Source organism: Vigna umbellata, chromosome 8 (genome assembly GCF_029865625.1).
Source record: "Vigna umbellata cultivar VRB3 chromosome 8, Vumbellata_1.0, whole genome shotgun sequence".
Lineage (NCBI taxonomy): Eukaryota > Viridiplantae > Streptophyta > Magnoliopsida > Fabales > Fabaceae > Vigna > Vigna umbellata.
In genome coordinates, this window is record NC_142172.1 from 15,552,366 (window position 1) to 15,574,212 (window position 21,847).

General features: G+C 33.7%; 1 protein-coding gene and 1 pseudogene across 2 annotated transcripts; both read right to left on the minus strand.

Moving 5' to 3' along the window:
- Positions 1-6,664: 6,664 nt before the first annotated feature.
- On the minus strand, positions 6,665-9,176 carry LOC124819909 (uncharacterized). The gene is made up of 5 exons (XM_047291513.1): positions 8,890-9,176; positions 8,133-8,550; positions 6,987-7,958; positions 6,721-6,912; positions 6,665-6,670 (listed from the first exon to the last, which is right to left on the minus strand). The coding sequence occupies exons 1-5, from the start codon at positions 9,174-9,176 to the stop codon at positions 6,665-6,667; spliced, it is 1,875 nt and encodes a 624-aa protein (XP_047147469.1).
- A 10,358-nt stretch (positions 9,177-19,534) lies between these two features.
- LOC124819905 (zinc finger A20 and AN1 domain-containing stress-associated protein 8 pseudogene) lies at positions 19,535-21,349 on the minus strand (annotated as a pseudogene). Its single transcript, XR_015781700.1, has 3 exons — positions 21,280-21,349; positions 21,043-21,088; positions 19,535-20,351 (listed from the first exon to the last, which is right to left on the minus strand). The product of XR_015781700.1 is annotated as a zinc finger A20 and AN1 domain-containing stress-associated protein 8 pseudogene (transcript).
- Between the last annotated feature and the right edge of the window lie 498 nt (positions 21,350-21,847).

Consider the following 21,847-nt stretch of genomic DNA (forward strand, 5'->3'; position numbering starts at 1 on the left):
AAGGCAATATTTTAATTACACTAACGTTTCAATTCTAGGAAATTATTATTGTGCATATCCTAAGTTAAGATAAAGGTTTATAAAACAGATGTTTATGTATTTTCACTATATTTGAGGAGTAATTTGAGCAATTTAATCATAAAGTTTCACCTAATGTAAAAATTGAACACGAGAGGATTGTTTTCTCCTTTTCTAACTTCTTTTAATCAATTTTTTAAAAAAAATTGTTTGATATTTGTTATGACTTATTTAAAAAATCATCATTTTGTTATGAATTTTCTAAAATATAACTCTCTTATTTTTTAAAGTAGTATCTTTTTTTTGCCTTTGTTAGTGAAAAGCTAAAATGAATTTAAAAGATAATTCAGATCAACGGAAATTTTAATTTCTTTAATTAACTGGTTTTTTTTTGTTTAAATTATGATTATGAAATATAAATTAGCTTATACTTTAAAAAGAAAAACTATAAAATACAATTACTAGATTATTCTACATTAGAATATTTTAAATATGTACTTATAAAAAAACAAGTTAAAAAAAACAAGGCGATTTTATATTTATTAATTATAAAAAAAACAAGTTAAAAAAACAGGCGATTTTATCATAAGCTATTCTAAATAACTTATGGTTTCAATAGTACTTCTTTAATATTTGGTTCTTATAATTTTTAAATTTCATATAAAAATTAAAAAAAATAAAAAGGAATAATAATTCTTTGGAGTAAAAAACTGTAACAAGCCTCTAATTTATTAATAAACAAATGGTACGTTTAATTACCATTATTAAATATTTAAAATTAATTATCATTTTAAATATATAAATTCATTATCAATATTAAATTTATGAATGAAAAAATCATCATAATTAAATATTTCTTTTGTTTTAGTAAAATACAGTACAGATTAAATGCACATATACACGATATTTGAGACAGTTCTCATTGTTTTAGGAAAATTAACTTTATGCTAAATCTAAATCTTATTAGTGTGACAAAGAAGATTGATTAGTTAAGTATTCTAACTTAATTTAGTTTTTCAAGTATTTAGGTGACCAGATTATCCTTTGGTTATATACAAGATATGTGATCAGTAAGAAAATTGCATTTTGGCATCTTTAAATATATTATATTTAGGGTGGACAATGATTTTGAATTTCTTAAGATATTTTTTGTATTTAAGGTCGGTACGTAATAATTTGGTTATTCTGTTGATTTTTTTTTTCGAGACTCGTACATTATTATATATATTTTTGGTTTAATCCATTCGAATCTATATGCAGTTTTACATTAAGTAGGTCCCTTATTTTGAAGTAACTCAATTTGGTCTCTAATTATGAAAAATTGAAGCAATAAAGTATGTGTCATTAAATTCTGTGAACGACGTCAAAATTGTTGCCTGGTGACTAGGTGAGGTGACATTTGAAAACACGTGTCACATAAAGAGTTTAATAGGTGGACTTAAATTGACGATAATGCGCTGCCACGTGTCAGCACTCTTCCCTCCCAATTAGGGTTTCAAATTGGGGGAATACTCCTGCTCTAGCACGTAGTCTCTCTTCATGAAAGGGTTTCGCCTCTTCTCCTCCGCGGCGCTGCGAACAACCTAATGGTGTTTCAGGCAAATTGAACTCGTTCTGGTTCTTGGTTTGATTCTTGCAGGTTTCTGGATTTCGATGTGGAGGCGCGAGAGGAAAACACGAGAGAAGACGAACTGATGAAATTGATTTGGTGTTCTTCTTTGCAGGTGCGACGCAGAAACGAATGGGTTTCATGGATGAAGGTGTTGATGTTCGATGCTGGTGCAAGCTGCTGGTGGTTCGCTAATGGCGGAGTGCTGCGATGAAGGTGGGTGTTGCAATGGCTTCGAGTTCTTGCGCGAGAAGTAATGCGATTCTGGGTTTTTGGTTTGGCTTTGCAGGTCCGAAAGTGATGTCGACACTTACGCATTCTTGCTTCGCGATGGAAGAGAAGAGTTGCGATTATGTTCCTTTGATTTCCAGGTGGAGAAGATGAAGAAGGTGGCAACGGCGCATGTGTTAGCGACGGCGACCTGCGCTGTGGAGATGGTTGGCTACCGGCGAGAATGGCACGCGAGGAAGATGATAGTGTCCGTGGAAGAAGGTCGCGAGAAGCGTGGTAGCCTGAGGTTGCTCATGGTGCTAGCGCTTGTGATGACCGGTTCTGCGGTGGCTTTGATGGTCGTGAATGGTGATGACGGCGAGATCGTAGTGGTGGCAACTGGGTTGTCTTCTTTATGTGCCACGTGTTTTCAAATGTCAACTCACCTAGCCACCAGACAACAATTTTGACGCTGTTTACAGAATTTAACGGCACAAACTTTATTGCTTTAATTTTTCATAATTAGAGACCAAATTGAACTACTTCAAAATACAGAGACCTACTTGATGCAAAATTGTACAAACAGGACCTCCGAATCAATTAAACCTATATTTTTTAAAAGATTAGAGCACTCCACAACCTTATTCTGCTATAAGCACGCATTATTATATATAATTAATTAATTTTTTATTGATGAAAAAAGTATTGTAACTTAAAACTGTTTTTTGGTACTATAACATATGAATTCACGTTTCTTATTCGTAACGTTATTACATAACAAAATTTAATCAAGTTTTTTAAACAGAAAAAGAAAATACTACAAGATAAAAAAAAAGGTCACAAAAAATAAAGTTAAAATTAAGACGTTATCCGATTATATTTTTTAAATATCCGAATGAATGAAGTCTTTTTGGATATCGTATGTTTGTACCGATTTTGATAACGTAAAATTTATTTTTTATATTAGATATATATGTGTAATATTTATTTTTAAATTAGATATGGAGATAGATAGTAATGTACGTATCCTTTTGTTTTGTCTGCATCCCTAGACTCATCTCAATATTTGTTCATATTTCATACTGATATTCATAAAAATGAAAACACTTAAGAGATTTAATTTGACCTTTATCTTATTATTATTTGAGTTTTTTATTCTATTTTTATATAATTATAATTTTTTTCTTGATATTTGATATTAAAAAAATGTATATTTTGATATTTAATACTTGATAATATGATGTTTTCTTTGTTATTAATTTTTTTTTAAATATTTAATTAATATTTAAAATAGTATAGGATAGATATAAATACTAGTACGGATATACTCGTCCTTCAATAGGAATGAGAATGTTAATAAAAAGTTCAGATCTATTAAGAATGAAGATGAAAACAAAATAATTTTTTATTTAACAAATGAGAATGAAATAGTTAAACCTTAACTCATATTGATGATATCCCTAGTTCAATCCACATTTATTACTAAACCTAAAAGTATAGTTAATAGTAAGAATACAACTCATTTTTACTTAAAAGTTGAGTTTAAGAAAGAGATAAACATTAAAAGTATTTTATAAAAAATAAAAAAAAATCATTTTGAATTAATGAATATTGAAAATTAGGTGTTGATAGCTTATGCTATTTACATAGGTTTAATAGATAAGAAGAAATTTTTGGTATTTTAATATTATCGAAATAAAAAATAAATAACAATAGAAACATTAGTTTTATCAGAGTTTAAAAAAAATGAAAGAAGTAAATGATGGTGCGAACAAAAGTTAGACTTTGTGCAAAAGGAAAGATAAACTAGGCTTTAAAGGATCATAAGAACCATAATAAATTAGGCATGAGCGCCATACAAGTTCGGTTTTAAGAACAAGGTAAACTAGGCTTATTGGGCCAGGCAAGCTGGACATTAGAGGTAAGATAAACTAGGATTAAGAAGCCAAGTAAGTGGGTGTTGCTCTCTCCATCACCACCGTATACTTCTTCCACCTCCCCACACTATTTTAAATACAATTATATCTTTAAGTTAAAAAGATTTTTACTTTTACCCTATTTTAAATAATTTGAAATCCTAATTTTACTTTTCCACCACCCACCACCCACCACTCATCCCACGAAACTCTCTTCCCCTTTTCCCATTTTTGTTTCACCTCCCCACCTCACGCGCTTCCATTCGTTTTTCTTCCCAGTTTCTTTTTGGTTTGAAAGCTTCCATTGCCACCGTGGTGTGGAGGAGCGTCGAGGAGCGTCCAGAGCGTCGACCGGCGTGAGGAGGAGGAGTTCTTTGCAGTTTTCGTTTCTTTCAGGTTGGTTTTTTTCACCATTCTCTTCATTTTTTTATATTAGGTAGTTTAGTTTAGGATTTATTAATATTTGTGTTTGAATATGTGTTGTATTGGTTACTGTTAATGGATTCTTCTCGCCGCTGGTTCGATCGTGTGCTGTTGAACAATGTCCGCGAAAGGCCAAAACGGATGTGGGATATCCGTTTGGCCTTTGACAGATGTCCGATTTCCGTCGACGGATGTCGGATATCCGTTGAAGGCCAAACGGATATCCCACATCCGTTTTGGCTCTCGGGATGCTGTACTTTTTTTCTTTAATATTTTAATTGTTTTTAGAATTATTACAATTGGAATATATATATTTTTTCTTAATTTTTTTAAACAGTAATATTTGATATATATATATATATATATATATATATATATATATATATATATATATATATTTATATAGTTATAGTTATTTGATATATATAGTTATTTTTAGATTTCTTTAACGTTTTAGATTATTATTTCAATATTTTATAAATTTTTCTATAGTTTTTAAATGAATTGATTAAGTTTGAATTAGATAGTAAACTTTTATATATTTAAATTATTTTTATTTCTTGAAATAAATATTCTTAATTTAATTATATTTAATGTTAGTGAATTTGTATTTCTATTTAATTTATTTATAGTAAATTTGTATTTGAAATAATAATTAATTTAATAAAAATTAAATGGAAATGTATTTAAATATATTTTTTTAATTAATTAGCTAATTGTTTATTTTATTTAATTTTTTTTAGTTAATAACTTAATTATTATTAGTTTAATTTATTTTGAATTGTATTTTTTTATAGTTTATTAATGATATTAAAACAATAATTTTTTTAATTTTTGAAATTAAACAAATAAATTATTGTTAGAAATGACAAGAACATGTGGTGCATCTTTTAGTTTTCGAGGAGAGAGTTCGTCGCAGGGCGAAGCTCGGAGAAGACCTACCGTTTTTGCTCGTAGAGGTCGTGCAACTCTTATCCAGGATGACCCCATAGCCGAGGAGCGAGCCGTTGAGGAACAAACATATGAGGCGTATGAGACTCATGGTGAGGAGGATGCATTTGAGGCCCTTAACAACGATGACAATAAGGAGGAGCATGCGGATGTTCATGACATACAAGAGGATGTCGGTGGATTTCCTGGAGGTCCACGTGATGATTCATTGCTGACGCACTATGTTGAGCATGTAGCTTATGCTATTTCAGAAGGCCGGGTGAGTGCAAAAATAAAATTTATTTTATTTTTTTTAATAGAAATTTTATTAAATATTGATGTGTAGGATCGAGGGACACACTGAAGTTGATTTCCCACGGAAAAAAAAAAGTAAATAAGTTAGGACCATGCCACGAGGGAATTCAACACATTGTGTTCAATTCCAATTTGATGTCTCTCACAGGGATTTGTTATGATTACGTTGATAAGGGGTTACTCCTCGGATTCATAGAAAGGTGACATTTCGAGACTAGTAGTTTCCATCTCCCTATAGGGGAGATGTCGATTACTCTTGATGACATCTCGGCATTACTTCACTTGCCCGTGATGGGACAAATGTGTGATTTGCAGGAGTTGGAGTTTGAGGAGGCTCGTACAGCCCTTCTGCAGTTGCTCGGCGTTGATGGTGGCACAACAGGTGCTGAGATGGAGGACGCACGTGGTCCGAAAGTCAGACTCAGCTGGCTTAGAGAGATATATGTTCAGAGGTGTGAGTCGTAGCTTTGCGACTATGTTGCCAGAGCATATTTTTTGCATCTAGTAGGATGCACGATTTTTGCAAATAAGAGTGTCAGTTCTATACGCGTATCTTACTTATTGTTATTTAGAGACGTACACGCGTGTGACAGATATGCCTGGGGTGTTGCTACACTCGCCCATTTATACGAGCAGCTCGGGGATGCGAGTCTCGCCTCCACGAAGCAGATGGCCGAATATTTGACTCTATTTCAGGTACAGTTATAACTTTGACATTTATTTCATGTATTCATTTCCATGTTCGAAGATGGATGAAATTTAATTGAATAATTATTTTTTTAGAGTTGGATATACGAACATTTCCCTGGCATGGGGAGGAGGCGGTTGGTGACTTCTTACGATGATACCACACCACATGCCATGAGGTGGCAGAGCCCTAGCAGAGTTCCACTCTCGCGGAGATTCAGTCACAGTTGGATGCGCTGCCATACAATGGAGTTGTGTGGGATCCGTATGAGGGGCATCGGGCTATTCGGCCATTCTTCAACATCTGTATGTATTCTGGATGGATTCAGATTGGTGACACCCTTTGTCGTCATTTGCCTGAGCGTGTGTTGAGGCAATTTGGGTTTCAGCAAGACATTCCACGATCACCAACTACGATTCCAGATGTAGATATAGTGGCCATTGATCATGTTTGGTTGCACTTTAGAGCTCACGTTGTAAGTAATGTCAGACATGCAGCATCCCCTTCTGACTGTGTCGATGGGTACATTCAGTGGTTCAGGAGGGTCTGACTGTGTCAGACCTGCATTATACAAATTACAATAAAATGAAATCATAAAAAAATGCACTTACCTGCACAAAATGACATCCATGAACATGTCCTATACAAATTAAGCGATGTTGAGTTATATCAGAAGGTGGTGTGGAACATAGTGGGAAGATAGTATAATTTTGAGAGTATGACAAACACACTAAGATAACGTTATATCGGTTAGCAATTGTATAACCAATGTCTGGTAATGTCATCCACTTGTTCATGTTAGCCTGTTATGAATAAAAGAAGTTGTTAGAGAAAAACAAATGTAATAAATAAAATACATAAAATGGGAAACACTTACCGCCGACAGTGACTGCACCAACAAAGAGTTCCTCAGTTCTTCTAGTCTATCATAGCCTCCTACTAGGCTTGCATATTCATCACGCCATGCTCTGTGTTCTTTGTACAACTCATTCATGATAATGGGCCATGAATCTTCTCCGAGTCCCAACAACGCAGCAATGCATCTATACCCACAGTGACCATCAGCCACAACATCAACAACGTCCACAATGAAGGGGTGAGTAGTAGAATGAAACTGGTCTATCAGTGGAACTCTCCTTTTCTTCACTGCTTTTGGCTTTGATTGTAATTTACTTCTCACATATGAAGATTCTATGGTTGAATGAAAGGCGTCCACATACTCAAAATATGATGGATCCCGCGTAGTAGACCTTTCACTTCGTTGAACTTTACTTTTTTGTGCACCCTTTGTCTTCACTTTATGTAATGGAGGGAACATTGATGTCAATGTAGGACAAACAATCTCAAGTGATTTCTGCTTGATGGTGACTTTACCGCCAATGTCAACCTCATTGAATCGTTCTTCTACTTGTTTCAACTCATCTTTAATGGATAACTGAGGCTCAGTTTCATTTAATTCAACATTTGAGAAATGCAATCTTCGCCACATGATATGAAATTCACCTATAGGGATCATCCTAGGATCATATCGTGCTAATTCACATGCACATGGGACACCAAATGTACGTGTCAATACGCATCCACACTTTGAGGAGTCCAATCCTATCTGCTGCACTATTTTCAATTCCTTAGCAATGAGATCCAATGCATATCGAGACACACGTCCAATAAGTTCTGTATATCTATAGCCTTTAAAATGGTCACTCGTGAGCAACAGACTACTTTCAAATGACGCCTTAATCTTGTTGTGTTGTAGGATAATGACGTTATGAATATTATCCCACCAAGAACACAAATCACCCATACTATTGTCCAAAACATTATTCAGGCTCCAATGAGCAGATTCAGCCTTGACACAAAAAAAAACCATCAACAAGTGCAAATAAATATTTATCTACAAAACAAATAAATAAAATAACATTACAACATACCTATTTGTGGTTGTGTTCCCTAAATGCATTACTTTGTTCGTCCAGAACTTTACAAAGTATGTGTTGTACGGAATAATTCAAGTCTTATTCACATATTCAAAGAACAAAGGCCATGAACTGCTTGCGTATTGAAAACCATTCACATACTCAGCAAACAAGCTTTCATCATCACAATCCATCACATTTTCCCATGCATCCATCAACACTTCCCATACCTCAATAGAATGAACTAACATTTTGCATTTAGCTTTAACATTTTTAAGGATGTGGAACCGACATAACATCTTATATGACTTAGGGAATACATTTGCAATGGCATTCATCAAAGCCAGGTCTTGATCAGTGACAATGACTTTAGGACCACCCTCAGATGTTAAAAATAAACCTTTCAGCTTTTCCAAAGCCCATGTGAAATTACTCTGCCTTTCAGTAGACAAGAAAGCAAATGTTGCTGAGAAGGTTAACCCTGTAGACGTCATACCCCCAATCTCAAGCAACGAAAGTCTATATCTATTTGTTTTATATGTGGAATCCATAAAAAATACAACATTAAATGAGTTTAACAATTTGACCGCATCAGGATGTGTCCAAAACAAGTCAATAACAACCTCTGAATCATCAGCACACCTACTCCAATGAATGTACTTATCCTGATCCAACAACATCATAAGTTGTTGTAGTTCAGTTCTGGACCCTCTTAATGATCGTTTATATGCTTGCCTTGCGTTGTAAATTTGTTTAATCGTTGTCACATTCGACCATTATTTTGTTTGTGTTAATAAAATATTTGCAGGTGTAACTTTACTCTTTGTCATATCAACCAGTAATGACTTATCACTCGTATTTAACCTGCCAGCATAAGGGTGACCAACTAAAGTTTCAGCCAACTCATGGTTGTGATGTCCACACATCACCTTCAACACCCATCCGGCTCCATCTGAACATGGTTTACCCTTTAATCTAAACGGACACTCACATTTACGAGTGCCGTATACACTAGCCACCGCATCGGCTTTGTATTTCCGATATTTCTCCCCTCTTTCACATCCAAGTATGACGAACATTTTTCTTCCCCGTACACCAGTAGCTATGTCAGATCTTACAATTACCACAACAAATCCTAAATCATAAGTCATCCCTCTTACCCATTGAGTTAAGTGCTCCCGTGAACGAAATATTTCATTTGTTATAAATTTATTTGTTAAATCTCCCTCTACAACTTTGCTAATTGATGAAGACAAATCAGATTTCAAACTACAACCAATTTGAGAATCCATATGAAGATATTCATCCATTTTAAATAATAATCACCTACAAAATTATAATGAGTCTTATTAACATAATTAATAATTAATCAAAGAAATATAAAAATATTAATATAATTAAATTATATATTTCATATAAATAAAGTAATAGGTAATTTTTTATATAATTATAAAATTGTTAAAGAATTAAAGATACAAAAATCATATATAAAAAATATATATTTTACAAAAGCATTACGTTTAAAAACTAATTATATATAACATCCAAAATACAAAAATATAAATATAAACTAATATAAATATACATTATTAAAATACATTAAAATTATATTCAAAAATAATAAATCAAAACATTTAAATTAAATTATTAAAATATTTCCAAAACAAAGAATAAACTAAAAACACAAACCTTTGCACTTGGTAAACGGATGTTGACATTCGTTGAAGGTAAACGGATGTTGACATTCGTTGAAGGATGTCACCTCCGTTTTAAAGGTTTCGTTTTTTATTTTAGGGTTTTATTTGAAGGTTTATTCGAGTACGCACCTGGAGGAGGAAGCACCACATATGCACTGCACCACTCCACGCACTGCACCACGAGAGTGACACTACACCACCACGAGAGGGAGACTTCTTTCCACCACCACCAACCTTTGCAACTTGTAGTATCTCACAGCAGACGAGAGAGGAAGAAGTATAATGTTAAAATGAAAGAAAAGTATCTTACTCATGCACCAGATTACAATAGGTTATTAGTGAAATAGGTTGTGAATGAGTAAAATTAAAAAGTAATAACCTTAAAAATAAAATTTTACTAAGGGGCAAAATAGTAAAGGGGAGGTGGAGGGAGAAAGGTGTGGTGGTGGAGGGAGCAACACCCCAAGTAAGTTGGTCTTTTAAGGCTAGATAAACTTGGCTTAAGGGGCCAAGTAAATTGGGCTTTATAGGTAAGGTAAATTAGGCTTAATGGTTCATGCAAGGGGTGTTGCTCCCTCCACCTCCCCATTCCTGTTTTATCCCTCCCTCCATCTTCTTATTCCTATTTTACCCTTCAGTATAATTTTATTTTTAGAGTTAATAATTTTTAACTTCTACCCACTTCAATCTCCTACATGAATGTGATGGTCTGATTTATGCTTAACCAACAAACATTTGTTATTGAAAGTTATGTTGTTTCTTTCTCTCTTCGATCTCATCATCCAAAAAACACAACCATTTTAATGGTGGATCCATGTTTCTATGTTTCATTTTCTTTTGTCTCTCTCTGTCTTTTATGCTTCTTTCCATTGTTGTATCTTTTGAACTTTTTGATTGTTTATCTAACCCACACCAACGTACGAAGAGTTAAGCAATCTCACATAAAAAAAATGTTGATACATGAGGAAGAAATATATGTCGCAATGTTTCAGAAAAAATATTGTGGAGGATAGTTAATTTTATAAAAAGGTTGAAACATTTTATATAATCATTTAAATAAAAAGTTAAAATATTGAAATTTTAAAACTTTAAGAAAGGAATTTGATCATTTAAATTTAGAAAAATTTAAATTATAATTAAATAGTAAGAATTTTAAACTTTTGAAATTTTTTTAATTAATTCATGTATACATTTTTCATTTTTTTTATTCCGTTATCATTTTTAAATTGAGATACATATGCTTGAACACATTTTACTAACAATAATGAATATTTCTCCCATGTTAACAATCGATTATGGTTAATTTCCAGATTTATTTTGCAATCATTTTTTTTACCAACATTAATGATATATGTTTCCATTGATGTCATTTAGAATTGTTTTATCAATGTCAATAAAATTATTTTTTATGATGTTAGTCATTAAATATTCATTATTGTTAGTTATAAAATATTCATTATCGTTTGGAACCGTTGCACCGTCGAATGACCACCGCAAACACCCCGCATCGCTACACCACGAAAAGTCACACCACTGTACCATGAAACCAAACGGATATGGAGACAGGAATATGAGGAAGAACCAAACGGATATGGAGAAGAGAAGTAAGAGTTGGAAGATGAGAAGAAACGGATCCGGTGAGAGTTGGAGGGGGTGGGAATCTGGAAAGAGAGAAAGTGAGACTTGGGAGAGTGGGGGGGAGGGCTGCGCGAGTGAAAATGGGTGAGTAAAAATAGATAGGAATTTAGGGTTTCAAAATAAAGTAAATAAATAGGATTAAAAGTAAAAAAAGCTACTTTAGTAATTAAACAAAATTGTAGAGGGTTTGAGAGGTGGAGGGAGCAAGGGGTGGTGGTGGAGGGAGCAACACTCTCATGCAAGCTATGCTTTTAGGGCAGGTATGTTGGGTTTTAAAGATATGTAGGTTATTCACATGAATGAAGGAGACCATCAATCCAAGAAACGTCTTGAAAGATGAATTTGTAATATTGATTTTTCTTTTTTACCTATGAAAAAGAAACTTGAAAAAGTATGTAGCATGATTATGGTGACTCACGTTATGTTTTTAAACATGATATGTTGATAGATGTTATAACATACAAATCATTATGCCTATCATTTCAAGCACAAGGTGTCATAACGCTTGTCCAAGGATCAAAACCATGAATGCTCGAATGCATGATGAAAACATTTATTATGGTTTGTTCCTTTGATTTTTCTATGCACACCAAAGTAAAAAATTGTTCTCCTTGCAATCATCAAACTCATTGTTATTTTCAATATTTTATGAAAGTGATGAATGTTACACATCACGAGGTCTATTCTAAGAAGCTTGAATTTCTCTTTCACAACATTAGTGCACATGCGTTTGAATTCATAGGCGAGTGAAAATTGAGACATGTTTGAAAGGGTTTAGAGGAGATTAAATAGCCATGTGGGCACATTCCTCACACACTCCTCAAAAGAGTTGTAATATGTGAAAGTTAGTGTGAAAAATGCAAGATACCCACAATGTTGTACCATATTTGGCTTATGGGTAAAGTATACGGGGATATGGATCTATGAATGTTAAGGCGAGAAATCCATGCGGAACTTATAAAGCTAACCTAGTTTTTGTATATGGAGAAAATTTTGAATGAAATATGGATTTTGTTTTAAAAGAAGTAATGGATATTGAAATGAATGGCTGAAAAGGATTACCTCAATTGGTTTTGTTTTCACTTTCTTTTGGCTATATAACAGGAAGTTCTCCTCTTTTCGAGAAATTATTTATTTTTTAATTTTATTTCCTTTTTTCATTATTTGCTTTTTGTTTCATTAATTGATTTTTAATGAATGCATTGTTGGCCATGTCATCTTGTCACAAAATTAAGCTTTATCAAAATTAGAGCAACCATTTTTTAATCTGTGAACTTTTATTTGACTTGTAACATGACTAAAGGTTGAAAGGTATTGAAATACAAGACAAAAGGCTCAAATGAATGTTTGTCGGTTATTTTATTGAATCAAGGGTTAGCATCTAGGTATTGCATCTACTATCTCTCAAGAATTTTTTAACACTTTGCTTTTTTCAAATTTTAACTTCATTTTTTTCATTTGTCATTACTTTGTGGTTCTTTTAGCTTTTTGGCTTTTTTTTCATGAATTCTTTTTATTTGATCATTGAGTGCTTTGGATATGTATCTCGAGTTAGCTTATATTGTAATGATAACCCTTGTTGGAAAATAAATTTGAAAAATACTTTATTTTTGGCTCAACAAGGTAGCAATGAATATTTTTGTTTTTTTAGATAAAGAAAGACGATCACACATCATTTCAAATCGTAATTGTTTTATTTTCAAAAGATTAACTCAATGTCAAAACTCAACGACCTCAACATGAGTCATCTTTTCTTTTCTATTTTTTTCTTTCTTATGTTTTATCCTTTTTTTTTTACTTTTCTTTTCCCTTTAAATATTTTGACAATTTTTTTATTTTTTTAGAAAAATTCAAGAATTACCCAATTAACGCTAAAAATGTTGTTAATAATAATGTTGTTAATAACAATGTTGTTAGCACAAATCCTTTTATTATGAGAAGATGAAGAATAGAGGTTTTCAAACAATAAGCACACAAATGTCTTAAAAGAAATGTTAACTTTTTATTCTCGATTAAAATATTTGACTACAAAAAAGAAAGACACTCCATTATTCTTCACTTCCCATTATTTATTCATTTTTCTCTTCTTTTTTCATTTTTTTTTGTTACTTTTTGAAGAATTTGATGATTTGTAAGAAAAACGAATGACTCAAATGACAACGTTATTTTACTTTTTTTTTCCTTTTTTTACACACTTTAAGACTTGTTTCGAATGAATCTCGAATATCTCATATGCTTTGAAATTTCAAGAAAGATATAACATGATACAAATTGTGAAAATCATCATAACAATATGAAAGGCAATCCAATTGTCTAACACTATTACACTAGTAAAAAAAGTGATTTTTAACGTGGTGACATTTCTGTAATTTTAGCGAAACTATATGTCTCATTTGCTTAGGAACCAATGCCTAAAGGGGTGTACTCTGACCAACCGAGGCAGAAAACTCTGCCTCCCCTTGCAAATCAGTCTTTTCACGTGATAGGCTTTTCAAAATAGGACATATTGTCTCGATTCTTAGTAGAACCGATGTCGTAGGGCCTTTCAACATCGGTTTAACCATGAACCGATGCGTATAGTGTGAAATAATTTCAAATTTGGTATTTTAAATTTTTTTTCAATATTTTCTAAGGAGTATATGCCTCGGTTCTTTCACTTAACCGAGGTAATAGCCTTTGCGTAAGTTCAAATTCTAAACACTAAATGCGAACGCATTTTCTTCCGTAGTGTTCTTCCTCTTCCCTTTTGCATCTCCAAAGAAGTTCCTCCTCGCACCACCACTGCATCGCCACCGTCGTCTCGCTGTGGTGTTGTCTCCTTCGCGTCTGCACCGTCGCTGCATCGCTACCGTCGTGTTGTGGTGTCGTCTCCTTCGCGTTTCCACCGTCGCTACTGCACCGCCACTATCGTCTCGATGTGGTGTTGTCTCCTTCGTGTTTGCACTGTCGCTGCACGGTTATCGTCTCGTCATTGTGTCATCTCCTTTGTGTCTCCACTGTCGCTGCACCGCTACCGTTGTTTTGTCATGTAGTCATCTTCGCCTCTCCTCGACACCGTCGTTGGCCGTTCTTCATCGTCATTATTGTTCACGCTGCTGACATTCATCCCTTCTCCATATTAACCGAGGCCTAAAGTCTGAAAAAACAAAACACGCTACTACTTCGATTTTTTATGAACTGAGGCAAAATCCTACCCTTTTTTGCCTCGGTTCATAACTAAGGCAAAAAGCCTATCTCTTTTTGCTTCACCAGTATATGCCTCAGTTGCGAAACCACTGCCTATAGGCGAAAATAACATTTTTCGTTTCTCTTTAATGCATTAATGTTAAAAGCATAAAATTTTTAATGTTTACAAATCAATGATGTTCTTCATGCAAAGGTGATTTCATGATTTAATGAAATATTTTCTTCAACATGAGGTTGTCCTTCTTCAAATGTCAACATATGTGTTGGGTCTATCGAGGAGGATGTTACCTGTGGGTTACACAAACATCAATAACATCTGAGCCAACTATATAAGGGATCGACACCACTCTTTACCCAAAGCCTTAAGGCAATAGGTTAATGGGTCTTTCACCTTTATATACTACTCTACTTTCTCATTTCTATCCAATATGGGACTTAGACTCACACTTGGATTCTCAACATCTTCCCCTCAAGGGTGAGTCCCTTCCACATAGGTACACTCCCCCTTCAATGGAAGCATTCCCAACTAACCACAACCACGAGTACCCTTTCTAACCACGTATCTTAACGGAACTTGCTTACCTAGATACCCTTTGCCAGGAAGACTTTCGGTATAGGGATCATTATACTCGTCCGAGCCGGTCACCAAGACAAACCATCGGCTCTGATACCACTATTAGGTCTATCGAGGAGGAGGTTCTCTATGGGTTACACAAACACCAATAACATATGAGCCAACTATATAAGGAATCAACACCACTCTTTACCCAAAACCTTAAGGCAATAGGTTAATGAGTCTTTCACCTTTATATACTGCTCTACTTTCTCATTTCTATCCAATGTGAGACTTAGACTCACACTTGGATTCCCAACAATATGAGGTTGTTATAGAAGAGACTTAGTAATAGCTTTGTTTAGGCCATGAGGTTAGGAGTGAAATTCATAGCTTTCTTGTACCAATTGTGATTTTCTACCCATTAACTTAATTGATTTCTTGTCCTAACTGTAATTTTTGTGAATATCAAAACACATATTCATCAAGTAAATGAATATCCTAACAAGTAATGATATTTATACATATTCAAAGGTTTAGAAAGGATTTTGTTTTATTTGATGATTTTATTCTCCCCTTCTATTTGTATTTTCGTTTGTGATTCTTATACTTTACATGTGTGGAATTGTCACACTGAGTATAGTAATAGGTGTATATGAAGAACTTTATAGCATTGTGTAAGTGAATAATTTGGTGTAAATGGTGTTATGTTTTAGTGGAAGAATGGATAATGAAAATGTGTTGGCTATTGGCTCCTCTACATACATAAATGTCCCATTGATTATTCTGGTTGCTCGAGAATAAAAAAAGGTTAGGAAGAAGGTGCTAGCTGAAGATTCAAGAATATGATATGGATGGAATTAGTTGTGATAATAATGAATGTTGATGAATGATGAGTCTAATTAAAAAGTTGAAAATCAAAAATGGAAAGAAAGGAATTTGTTACATAAGTTTGGATTGAATTGGGTTAAAATTATTTTAAATTTTAAACTCTATTAATTAAAAAATCGGCTTACTCGAGTTAAACATGTGGTGAGTCGGATTGGTGAGTCAGGTTGATAAATCAATATGCCTAATTTTTCTTTAAGTTATGAAACCTAAATGCTCTCATAGATTGGTGACTCTCTGAAAGACAATAAACCTTCAAACAAATTCCACGAAACGTACAATACACATTTTATTCAAACTAAGTTTCAAATTTGATTCAAATTCATACTATTTCATTCCTTTTCTCTCTTTCGATCATCTCCAGGTTACTTGTTGCTTCTTGAAAAATAGAATTAATTTCTAGAATCAAAGTTTCATGGTCAAAAGTCTCTATATATCTTATAGGTTGCAATTTTATGAAAATTTTCCTGTTTGACTTGGACGGGGTAATTTTAACTCAAAAGGTCGCAGTTTTATAGAATTTTTGTTGTTTGACTTGGACAGGGTAATTTTAGCTCAAATGGATGTTTATATCTTTCAGCTTCTATCAAAGTAATGATCTTTTTATTTAACTTCACGGTCGTTGACTATGAGCTGATTTTGAGCCGATTAAAAATAGCAACGTAGAAGAAACCTTGAATGTGTATTTACCTATTCTTGTATTGTAAAGTATTCTTTGTTGTAAAGGAAAGTTTTCATTAATTTCTCTTATTATTTTTAAGTGCTACAGCAATTTTAGGGCTTACCGTGATAATAAACCGTTGAAGGATTTGTTGCTTTTTCAATCAATTCCAATCTAAATTTTAAAGAGTTGTTTTATTTTCTTCTATATTTATATTTATATTGTAATATGATTTTGTTTAGATTTAATCACCTAACAAGAAATTATGACTTCTTGAACTGTACAGAAAAAGTTATAGTCTTTAGTTTAATCCAAGCTATACTATAGAGTGGGTATCTAAAGTATATAAGAGCTTTCGAGGTGGGTTTTTTCTGGACCGAAATAAAAAAAAAAAGCCTACTTTTATTTCCTCCATATTAATGGTTTGCATGCGAAGGTTTGATTACATGTCTGAACAGCATTCCATGCTTGAACAACAGTTCATGTACTAATTGTGTTATGCACTAAAGTGTACTTCAAGTTCAAGTTCAAACAAGTCAAATACTTCAAGTTTAAATGAATCAAATATTTCAAAATCTCATCATATAATGGAGAATTTTAAATTTAAGTTTTTAAATATACAAAGTAATAATAGAAACTATTCCCCCATGTGTTTTGTTTTTTTCTAATTAAACAGTAATATTTTCTTGAAAATATTTTATCTTGACTTCTATTTTAAAAATTATTTAAATTCTTATTTATATGAACGAAATTCGGTGATAACAACTACAAGCCCAAATGAAAAACCTGCAGGAATTTGTTTTATTTTACTTCGAACTTAAGATATAGGTTTGAGTAAATTATCTCAAACTACACATATTTACATTTTTCAATTCTACAATAATATTTTTAGAACTTAAAGGAGTTTTTAGAATAAAAGAATTTAAGAAAATATATAAAAAAAATGAAAATCTCTGCATAATTTGATAAACTAAGAGGGGTTGTTTAAAGGAGTGAGGAGTTGAACTTTTAGTATTATAGTGACTACTTTCGAACTAAAAAAGATTGAAGTAGATGGTTTCTCCTCTCATCTGCAATAAAATTTAAGTGAATAGTAAAAAAAAAGGGTGGAAATGGTAGTGGCAAAGGAAGTGATAAGAAACACAAGATATGGAATCATATCTCTCCCTATTATTGATTCAGAAATGGGGGACAGTGAATGTGTAGTGGACACCCAGAAGTAATAAGAAACACAAGAAAATGATGGATGCTAAAGGCATCTTCTTCACTGCTGAAAGGATCAGCTACCTTGCTGACAAGACAAACCCCAAAATGAAATCAGAATGCTATAATATTACCAAGGCCATGCAGATTCCAGTCCCCACCAATACTGTTAAAAACATTACACTGTCCATAAATAGCACCAGAGTAGTTTCTGACAGTATACTACAAACAAAATTAGACATCAGAAACCTATCATGCAAAACAGAAATGCCACAGCCAAAATGTTTCAGTACTAGATTTTCTTATAAAACATCAAAGCCAACACTCAAATACTATTATGATACTAACAAATTTTCATGTCATACCTAAACTAGAATCACATTTATAAAAGCTAATTTCCATTACAAGAACAAGGAGAGCAAACCCCTGGCCTAAAACATCTATGTCCCTCCTGGTGTTCGGGGTTTAAACCAAATTGATCAATCAGAAATTATGTTTTGATAAACTGTCTACTAGTAGTTAACATAGAAAGAACTCACGGAACGACCAAGAATGATGACAATGCAATTAACTTCACTAAAATGGGACAGACTTCAACAATTGTGTATGCCATCATATTGAAAAGATGGAATTTTTTATCTGACTATATCCGAAGGATTTCCAGACGATTTTATCGAGTGTAACAGTGTAGAGGCAATGAAGCATCCTATGTATAGAATCTTGAATTACATAAAAATGTGTCAGAAGATAATTGTTTTGAAACACACATATTGTGAAGGGGGTTTCTGCAAACATAACATGGCTAATTTTGAGATTCAAACATCAGATTAGTTTTAAGTATCAGAAAATCCTCATTCCCTTGCAACTTACAAGGAGGATCAGAATTCCCTCTCCCCCCCCCCCCCCCCCCCCCCTCTTCTAGATGTTTGCTTCTCTGTAAGATATGAAATGGAGACTACTTTGCCTAGAGGAGCTAGTTCTCCTGGTTAATTTTGCTTTCTGATGTCTGGCACTCATAGCCTCCAATGGACCCAAAAGAAAAAAACTAAAATCACTATCTGAATGAATCATAACTATATTTTAGATGTAAGAGATATCATAACAATACTGAATTAGGGGTAAGCCAAGAACAAAGCCCAGAAAACAGCTACACATTGAGATATCAGATATTTTTAGCATATAAAAAAGATAAACATTTGGTAGGCCTCTAAGTCATGTACAACAGAAGAAAAAGAGCTTAAGATGGAAAATGTTTGACCAAGGAAATAATTTATACATAGTTATGAGAAGAGAGATGGGAACGCATGAAGGAGCAAGAAGGAAACAGTGATGAGAAGTGTGATAATGAGGAATCAGAGTTACATATGTGCGACAGGAAGCTAGGGGTTCAAAATACTTTTGTGGGTAAGGCTGCAGAATCCACCTTCCCTAAAAGACCTCACTTGGTGGGAGACCCGGGCACCAAGTCTCCCAGTTTTCTCTTTTTGCTACAGTATCAGTTTTTCTGTTTCTTGAGCTACATGTCTCCCGTGGAGGAGACTTCCTGCTTCAATTCTATCTGCTTTCAGTATTATCAGTTCCCATCAACGTCATCGATTTATTAAAAATAGATAATGTTTAAAGTAAAAGCACGTACAAGAGTAAACACCATTAAACACCATTGATGCAAGAAGAAGAAAAAAATGCAGAACAACCAGGAAATCAAATTACAAATGAGCCAAAGGTGTCCATCAAACCAGCATAAAATACTCATACTGTAGCTAACAAGTGAATGCTCACCAATCAACCAACAAGGAATGCGGGGTTTCCCCAAACATGTGCTAGCTATCATGTCATGAAGCAGTATCATGGCATGGATCAGTATAGACACTAAAAGGACACTTCAAAAGCCAGACAGCAAAAATATATGAATTTGCTGAGGAAAGGTGAGACATCCAACTTCATATTTCAACCAGTGTAGTGCATCCCTAGATTTTATCAAGCTTATCAGCCTTAATTGCAGGGTTGGCTTTAGCTATAGCCTCACGACCAACAGTCTGATAATCAAAGGGGCAATCGTGTTTGTCAGAATAGCGGTGCATTGCACAAAAGAGATTCCCACATTTGCAGCTGAAACCGGTTAATCCAACACGCTTCCGGCAAGTTGCGCATCTGCTGGGACCTGTCTTAGCTTTCATCTCCAAATTCTGACCAGAGGATGAATCTCCAGAAATATCAGCAGAGACTGTCTTCATCTCCACATTTCCAACTTGAACATCCACAGAACCTGCAGTTACCGCCTGCTTCCCGCTGCAGCCAGAACCGCCATTCACAATGTTCTCAACCGACGCTGCTGCAAGTTTGTCTTGTTCCTGCTTCAAGAGCATGTCTTTGTAACATTTGGAGCACATATTCATGGTGGAAGCCCTTCCAAAGAAGCCACAATTGTTAATGCAAAGAATTGGCCTTTCTGGAGCCTGGCATCCTGTTTCATCGTGAGACTCCATTGTTTTATGACAACCTGCAAACATACCGACTCAGCCTCTCTGGAAACTATGTACACAGAAAAACCTATTTATTCACAAAAGATACACAAATTCGAACCTGAACAACGAAATCTAATATAGAACATCAATAGAGATGAAAGATACCGAATAAACACAAAGATTACAACAAGGACAATATGCAATACCAAAATCGTAACAACACATATATCACCATGTCAGTAATTCATGTCAATCACAACTATGAAGAAACGGGACCAACAGTATTGTTCTTATTCGGTCACAACTCCCGACTTTCTCCAAATTCGGTGTGCCCTTGGAACAAAGCACAACCATCACTCTACCCCTTTTGTTTTCAAAACCGTTATTATTTCGAATCAACTAAAAACAAGAAAGAAAACAACAAGAACCCACGAAATCTACATGAACACTGAACCCTGAGTTCCAAATCCCAACCAACACATCAACTAAAACCACTTCACTACCAAGTCAATCATGCAAAAAAAAACCCAACAACCCAACAAGCAAACTCACGCCAATAATTCCAGAAACGAAACAACCCCACAAGCCACTGTCAGAAAAATTCAAACTTTAAACGCCCATCATCCACAATCAACCACCCCACCAAGAAAAAAAACACACCCAGAAAGTAATCCACACCGGAAAAGCGATGAAGAAAAACAAAAAAGCACTAATAAAACTTCTGACCTGCGTGCCTCGTTTCACGGGTGCTGACAGCGTGATCAGGCAACCGCTAAGGGGAGAGAAATTAGAGAAAAATCAGAAGAAAGGGAGACGAAGTGAGAGAAAATAAGAAGAGAAATAATTGCGACCTTTATAGATGACGAAAGAAGAGTGAAGAAAATTGATGATATTTTAAAATTTTAATTAATTTAAAATTAATTAAATAATGAGAATGAAAGAAGAGAAGTAACAGGAAAGTACAATGTTAAACGCCGCTAAAGAAAGAGTGAAGAGAAGAAAGTATGGGTTAGGTTGGGTCGAATGTCGTGTCAAATAGAAAACGTTGCTGTTTGTTTCTATAAACCCTTTTATCAGCTAACTTCTCCTTTTCTTTTCCTAAGTCGGTGATACTAACAAAACCACTCTTTATTTCTTCTTAAATTACATTTTTACCATTCACTTGCTTAACCATACATCCTTAATCATTCATTATTCATTCAAATCAATTATATATATAACTAATTATTAGATATTTTTCTGTTGTAAGATGAAAAATTTTCGAATTATTTACAATGTTGATGACGAAAACTTTCAATCAACCTTGACTAAAATTACTTTGTTTGTTAATGTCACTGAATAAAGTTTTTCATCCTACATTGGTTTAAAAGTAAGTCAAAAAATTATATTAACCAATATTATTAGAAGGTAACCCGGCAACAAAAATAATTATTACTTTTGTCAATTAAACGTAAACTTAATTAATATTAATAAATAAAAATTCTTACTAAAAAATATTGCCAAAATTTGATGAAGGAAATTGAGATGCATT